Here is a 7,943-nt window from a genome sequence, read left to right on the forward strand (position 1 = left end):
TTATCAGCTGAGAGCCGATGTGGTTACAGTCCGACGGTGCCTGACAGCCTTACTTTGAGTTTGATGTGGCAGATTCATAAAGAAGTTTAAAAAAGACGGACGTTGGGATAAAGAAAGGATATTTCAGGTAGAATAAAATTCCCTGTTGCATTTCTGATTGAATAATATAAAACATCTTTTAAAATGATAATGCTGCTGTTCAAGATTCAGTCAGAGCTGTAGATATGTCAGTCTGAGGAAAAGGTCACAAAGATAAATTTCTATTTGTATTTAAAATCCATATGTCAGGGATGTTTCAATATTTTTTTACGTCTTCCAATTTCAGGATAAATTTGTTTTTCTGAAAAACATAGTGACATTTTTTTTTCTTTTTGTTATTCTGTTCACTTTCCACAGGGGATAATTCAATCACAGAGTCCAAAAAGTCAGACCTTGAATCTCAATCGTTGGATCAAATATAACATCACGTCTTTTCATGACATCGCATTTCTAAAACCATCTCATGGGAAATATTGCACCTTGCGATTTGAGCCACTTTTATGCTAGTTCTGAAATCTCTACTTGATTGAGAAAATAAATCCACAGTGTTTTGATCCCACCAATAGGGTTTTTTTTATTTGAGGCAGTTTTACCCATGAATAAATCACTTTCAATCAATCATTCACTGAAAACATTTTACAAATGATCCACTAAGCTCGAACTGTAGACACCATCACGTCTCTATTTACTCAGTTTCTGACAGTCTCAAACACAATCATTTACACTGACATTTTACCAAAGCCAGGGGAAATGCACAGTTTATCTTGTCAGGCAATTTCAGTGTACGATTTTAAATCAAAATACTGATATAAAACAGTATCGCAAAAAAATAAAAAAGGTAAAGACATACAGAGTGAAAATATATTAAAGGAAACATCAATGATTAAAACACAATTTCCCTTTCTGTGTCTACCATTAGGAGGAGCACATTTTGGGGAGTTTCTTAACATGTTTCACATATCATCAGCATGTGGTCGCAACTTGGCGGAGCGGCGGGGATCCAGGGTCACCGTGGCTATGTGACCAGTGATTGGATCTACCTGGAAGTGGCCAATTCCCTCCACCTGACTGCTGTTTAGAGATACGGTCTCTGAACTCGAGCGCTCTTGGTTCACTCCCAGCTTCCCCATCAGTGTATTCATATCTTCCAGTCCATGGTCTGCTGGGAAATGTGGGTGCAGAGGCTCTGATTCATCTTCAGTGGAGAACGGGGGGTCGATGACGCTCAGCACGCGGGAAGCCTGGAGGTTCTGCAGGGACCGCGACTGGACTGTGGGAGGACAAGACATTCAGAAAAGAGAATTCAACTCTGCTAATCCCAGAAATCCCTGTCTGTCTGTCTGTCTGTCTTGGCTTCACACTTGGCATGTGTATTCTTAAGAGCACAAGGAAGTGCATTGCAGTGCATACAATTGGTGCGATTTGGACATGTGATACATTCAATATTAATATATTCTAAATAAACAGGCAAACAGTGCCTTGCAGTCAACAGGGGAGGGACAGTGGGCCACAGTCAGCAGGCAGAGTTGAACACGTCTTCTCCTCCATCTTCAGATAACCTACAGCCATGATCGACAACAGGCTTTGGGTCAAAACTGTCCCATCGGATCCTTTTGATAATTCGATTTTTTTGATATTGAAGCTGCCAAGTTGACACCCAGAGCTTTTATTTTAAAAAGTTTTGGCATTCACAACAGCGGCAGTGTGGGGTACTGCATATTGAACGGCTCTTTCAGAAAAAAATCTCCAACAATCATTACCACAGGCCAAGCTAACTGCCCATTCAGAACAGGCAGGTTTACAACAGGCGTTGCACTTCAAAAACCTGAAGACAATATAAGACTCTGGTCTAAGCTAAGGGAAGGTGCAGAGTGATTCCATTTTTCATGTCTGTCACACAACTTATTGTAACAAATGACATTTTGCGGCTGTGCAAATTCTCATCTCGTCTCATAATTAAAAATTTACAGTTTGTGGGTTTGCGCCAACAGAGTTGATATCAATTTATGGTAATTCAGCAAAAGCTGCTGACAGAACGTTAGCCTCATATCTGTAATGATAATGCATGGATTTGGTTCTCCATGCTCTGTCTCTAATCTTTAAATTTTGAAGTTGAATCCTCCGACAGGCAGAGCAGTGCTGTGAGGCTCGGCAGGTGAGAGCCTCTCCAGCTGTGGGCGAGACTGCAGTTCTGAGAAGCTCCTCGGCTGTGACAGAGCTGCCCTGGATTAGCTGACAGGTGGACACATAAATCTATTTGGTGCCATAGGTTACTCACTTCTGACTGGATTGAAGTCTCCTTGGCTGACCTTGCTGTCGGGAAAGGGCTTGAGGCTGGGGAACAGGATTAGCGACAGGGACAGCAGAAGTACCTACGAGTGTGATATGGAAAAAAAAAATAAAATACAAGGGACAGAGAGAAAGATTCGGACCAGAGAATATTTACTTCATGCTGCATTCAAGTCAAGAAAAGTTGGTGTTTGAAAATCTGTGTTCCACACTGTTGGGCTTTTCTATGGCTGGTGGCCATTCCCTCTGTGAATATGCTTTCAGATTGCAAAGTGTTGAAGAAAGTAACCTTGCTGTGAAGCAAAATATTCTGTGACTGAGAGCCGAGCCCTGTTCATATTTTTAGATTTGAAATTACATTTTTTAAATTCTGCTCCACTCTGTCGCTTAAGGCCTTGCTCTTTTTTCTGCTGCTGTGATCAAAGGTATTAAATGGCTGGTTTTCAAACAGTGTATATTTCTCTTCATGGGGGCTGTGTCTGTTTGTGTCCTTTGTGATGTCTCGTCCACTGTGTACATATCTAAATTGGCCTGTCTCAATGGCTAATTCAGCTGTAGCTGTTGTTGCCGTTTGGCTTGCATTGAGGGGGATTTTCTTTTAACAATGAGTCATACGGGGGTCTGGGCAGTTTATTTATCTGCCTGGCACACACACAGAGGACGTCCTTACCAGTACACATGTCCCTGTCTGGGCTGGCTTGTTAGATGTATTCATGAACAGAGCCTGCAGCCTGCGCAACTGTTCCATTAGTGACCTGCAGACAGGCGAGGAAAGGAAAGACAAAACAGTTAGAAAAAAACTGAAAATAGAAGAGACAAAAAAATTATTGGATTAACAAGGGTCTGTGGGGAACAAGAGGGCGAAGTATACAGCTGGAGGCAGTTTCAAGGAGGACATGTTTTCAGGAGATTACAAAAGAATAAAATGGGAAGAAAAGCTCTATTTTACAATCGCTCACATGTTGCACTTCTCCAGCTGTGACACTTTCCTTTGCAGCTCCTGGTTGTGTGCGTTGCAGGCTGCCATCCTGGAAGAGAACAAGGTGAGAACAAGGAAAACCCCTTACTCACAAAAATATGACAATCTTATTGCAAAACACGGTTTAAAATCAAATATATCGGCCCATGTTGATGTCATCTCGTCTGATGTGAGTCAATATGAAATATTCTCATAAATGCACATCATAGTATGCAAATAAATAATAACTTTCACACAAAAATTATGATAGAATGGATTACATATTTGAGCAAGTTTCAGGTGAATTTTGCTCTTTCCGTGGCCAGTAATGGTCATACTGTACAAACATAAATACTGTACATATCTAACATCCACATATATTTTTTGTGTGTTTGTAATATTGTTTCCTACATGCTAATGCACAAACATACCACAGCAAATTCTTTGTGTGTGTACACCTACTTGGCAATTGACCCTGATTTTGACTCTGATTCTGATTCTGAAGTACCTAGAGGCTTAGGAAGATAATTTTTATGGCATTTTATCCTCAACAGCTTTAAATATAGAGACAGGTAATAAGGACAGAGATGGAGAATGACATATAGCGAATACCAATTACACTTCTGTCATATCAGGGTGCCACAAAGTGACTTCCATGATGAACTGAAATAAATTGAACAGGGGTTACCTCAGGGGTACGACAGGAAAGAAACCAATACATCTACAGTATATTGTGAAAAAAATGGTTGTCAGTCATGGAAAGGACAAATTCAATTTGTAGTTAACATGCAAAACTTTGCAAGACCATTATCATTTGACTGGTCACTCTCGTACAAGTTTGTTTCTTACCTGCTCTCCAGTCCATCAATATATTCCTTCTTCTTCTTCCTGCTCTCCTGGGCAGACTGCTTATTACGAATCTTCCGGCGTATTTTCTTCAGAACCCTTTCTTCATACTGATTGAAAAGAGGAGGCAACATTTTCATACAGCGTGCCGGCAGAATTGAACATAAGGAGCTCATAATGGTTTTCATTGTTAAAGTATTGATAGCAATCTACCTTTGTGAGCGGTAGCTGGCTGGGTAGAGTCACCCCCTCCTTCGCTAGAAGCTTCTTCTCGTCCTCATTGAGAAGCAGCTCTGGAATAGACTGTTGCGATGGCGGTGGGGGCTGGTGGCGAGATACGAATACTAACATTTAAAACATCATCACCACAGTTTGATTAAGTTTATTCTCTGGCCCCAAAGCCCCCCTCCCCCCACCTTCCCTCCCTCTCTCCCTGGAGCTACACAGGATGTAGTTAAATGAGTGCAGGCTATCAGTCCACCTTCATAACTCTCATTTCATGGCTACCTCAGAGCAATTACAGTGTGGGAGCCCACGTTGCATTCCGCCACTGTGTCCTACATCCTATTAAACTGGGCAGCGGAGATGGGATCAATACCCCTGCTGAAATCTGAGCGCACTGCAAACTTTCCAAAAAGTTTAAAAAGGAGAGTGTGATCAGATTTGCAAAGGCCTCGTCCCTTTGCGTGTCTATGATTTCATCAGCAAAAGCTGCTGACAGAGCTTTTCCCTGAAGTAAATGTGCACACTCAGACTAATTCACACACGTGGCGAACAACAACAAGAGTCAGGCGGCTAAATAAAAACACTCAAACACCCAAAAGACCACACACACACACTGACTCTGCACTAAAATAAAAACATTATTGACTTTATGTATTTCAATTACATATTAAATCTCAAGTTGAGTGTAAAGGGTCACAATAATAAAATGTTTTCTATCCTGTTGAGTTAGTGTGAGTAAATCAAATGACTTCAGAGTGTTTAATATATATATATATATAGTTATCTATAAGTTAAACATTATTTAATGAAATCATTCTCAAGTTATTTGATTTATTCAGAGTAACTCAACATGATAGACAAAAACACTTCATGAAAAGTGACAATTTACTTAAAATTCATGCACAATAGTTACACAGAAATTTTATATGTACTTGAAATACATAAAGTCACCGTTTTAGGCACACTTAGATCTTTTGCATGTGTGAACAACCTACCACCACAACCAGGATAATAATAATATATTAATGCAACTCTATTTCTATAGTCCTTATCTAAACAAGATTACAAATTGCAAAGACTTCCCTATAAAAAGCTATGTTTGAAGCAATGATTTAAAAACAGGTTAAGTACTGGCAAGACTAATCTCCTCAGGCAAGTAGTTTCAGAGGGTAGAGGCCCAGATGGCAAAAGCCTGGTCGCCCTTAGTTACCAGGATGCACTTACTGGTTCGGGTGTTCCAGACAGAAGCAGATCTTTGACTGTTAGCGGGAAGCCAGAGGACAGCTGTGGTCTATGTACATCAGATGGATATTGTGTAATCCTCACCCTGCCTGCCGGGAATCCAGACTCCCATCCATCTACAACCACACAGACAGGAGGATGCACACAAAGCACATGCAAACAAACACAAATACGACATGCTAGTGTCATTGTTTGTATTCTTTTCTAAAAAAAATAAGAAATGGCATTTAGAGCTTGAATGTTGCTCGAATTCCAATTAATCTACTTGGTCCTCAGCATGTGTACTATGCTTTTTCATCACTAGGTAGTAACGTCAGTGTCTTTGAATACTCCTGCACACAATCTTCAATAATATATAATATCCTACTTTATCCTATGTGCTACTGGGATTTATGTGCGGGAATAAAGCCAGAAGAAACTGTGACTGAAATTCTAGATTAGTCAGTTGTCTTCTGTGTTGTCCCACTGTGGTGTGATATGTACATCTGTCTGTATGTACATGAATTCCTGTAACATCTGTCTATAAATAATTTGTTACTCAATGGGTTTCTGAGCATTATTTAACACATATATTCAACATAGTGTAATCTGAATGAAATAATGATGTTATTTGAGCTAAGTTGATCTACAAAAAGTTTAATTTGCACAATCAATTCATTGTTTAGCAATTTTTCAAGCAAAAATGGCAAAAATTCCCATGTTCGAGATTATACAATGTGAATGTTTTCTGATTTCACTACTTTCGTGACAATAGCCTCTTTCGGTTCTGTTGTTAAAAGCAAGGAAAAAAATCTCTTTGGACTTGGTTGCACCCCTCGATCTTCTAATGTGTTACCATATGAAGGTGTTTCTTGGATATTTGTGACTCACTGAGGTCCATGGGGACATTGGCTTCCAGGGCCGCCTTTGTTTGGGGCCTCTTACTGAAGAACTGAGTGTCCCTGTGGGGGCTCTCGGGACGTTGTGGACTGTCCATCTGGTCTGAAGGAGGGTCCTCGCTGATTCCGCTGTCACTGGGAGATGGGGACCACAGAGGTGAGCCTGACACTGACTCACTCCCACTCAGGAGGGCGTTGAGGAAGTCGTCATCTGCCTGTTCGGGCGGCTGCAGCATCTGATGGGTAAAAAACCTTAAATGTTATCATTAGTCTGTCTGCGTGGGATGATAATGTGGCGAGAAATGGGACTTTGAAGAAAACACAAAGAAACAGACAAAGATCTACAGAGATGAACTATATGCAGTGAATAGAAAGCAAACGTTTATTTGCGGTATGTATGAGGGACATTACAGATCCCACACTCTCACGCACATTCGGCTCCTGGATTGGCCAGGTGTGATGGTTGCCATGGTGCTCCGCTTCTTCATGTCGAAGAATTCCCTCATTTTGATCAAACAGCCAGTCGAGCAGCTCAATGCCATCACAACCCTGAAATGAGATCATGACCTTTAATGATAACACACTGGACTATGTATGTCTGCCACAGCTGGGGACTGGTGTTTTACTGGCAACAATTCACCATGATCCTCCATGAACAAACTGTACTGTACATGTCCCCCTAATCCGTGTGGATATCTGTGGCTAGTAAGACAGTCTTTATGAGTAATAATTTTAATGCTGTTTTAAAACAGTGGTCTAACCGTAAATTTGATGTACATTTAAAGTTCAGTTTTTAACTTCCTCTCAGGCCTGAACTTTGCTCTGCGAAGCTGACCCAGTTACCCACAACTGACGAACTACGATGCAACAAAAAGACAATATTTAGACGGTTACCTGATCTGGGTAGTGCTCCATAGTGTCTCTGTTTGTGTGGCACAACAGAGAGGCCTCAAAACACAACTGAGATCCAGCAGAAATATCCAAATCACTGTTGTTGTGGAGCAGCTTTGTCTTTGTTCCTGAGAGTCTCCGCTGTATCTCTCAGTTCGTCTTCTTGAGTCCAAAGTTTAAACTCCAACTCAACACACCCAGCCGACTAGCTTGCTCTGCCCCTATTGGCTCTGAGGAGATATCATCTGATTGGTAGGCAGTGGGACACAACTGAGGAACTTAACTAGTTGATCTGTTTGGAGACGGACAACAAGAAAAACATCAGAAAGGTCAAAGTCTGTTGTTTCCTTTCCTTTTATTTATTTATTTTTTGATAGTGTATTGACATTAGGATAGCTATGACCTTTAGCATATATTTATAACACAATGAACAAGATTTAGAAAACAAAAGTCAATAACACTGGTTTCAGGGGTAAAAGATTTAGATTGTTTCACAGTCTTATGCGTTTCAAATCAGATTAGTGAAATTAAAATGATATTACATGTATTTTTTGTTAAAGTAAATAAATAAGTAA

General features: G+C 40.5%; 1 protein-coding gene across 1 annotated transcript; it reads right to left on the reverse strand.

The window, feature by feature from the left end:
* Nucleotides 1–587: 587 nt before the first annotated feature.
* On the reverse strand, nt 588–7,648 carry creb3l3a (cAMP responsive element binding protein 3-like 3a). Its single transcript, XM_047343125.1, has 10 exons — nt 7,372–7,648; nt 6,910–7,026; nt 6,470–6,713; nt 5,582–5,715; nt 4,346–4,456; nt 4,136–4,242; nt 3,288–3,356; nt 2,999–3,083; nt 2,318–2,411; nt 588–1,309 (listed from the first exon to the last, which is right to left on the reverse strand). The coding sequence occupies exons 1-10, from the start codon at nt 7,390–7,392 to the stop codon at nt 993–995; spliced, it is 1,299 nt and encodes a 432-aa protein (XP_047199081.1). The 5' UTR covers nt 7,393–7,648; the 3' UTR covers nt 588–992.
* Nucleotides 7,649–7,943: the final 295 nt, after the last annotated feature.

Source organism: Hippoglossus stenolepis, chromosome 14, assembly GCF_022539355.2.
Source record: "Hippoglossus stenolepis isolate QCI-W04-F060 chromosome 14, HSTE1.2, whole genome shotgun sequence".
Classification (NCBI taxonomy): domain Eukaryota; kingdom Metazoa; phylum Chordata; class Actinopteri; order Pleuronectiformes; family Pleuronectidae; genus Hippoglossus; species Hippoglossus stenolepis.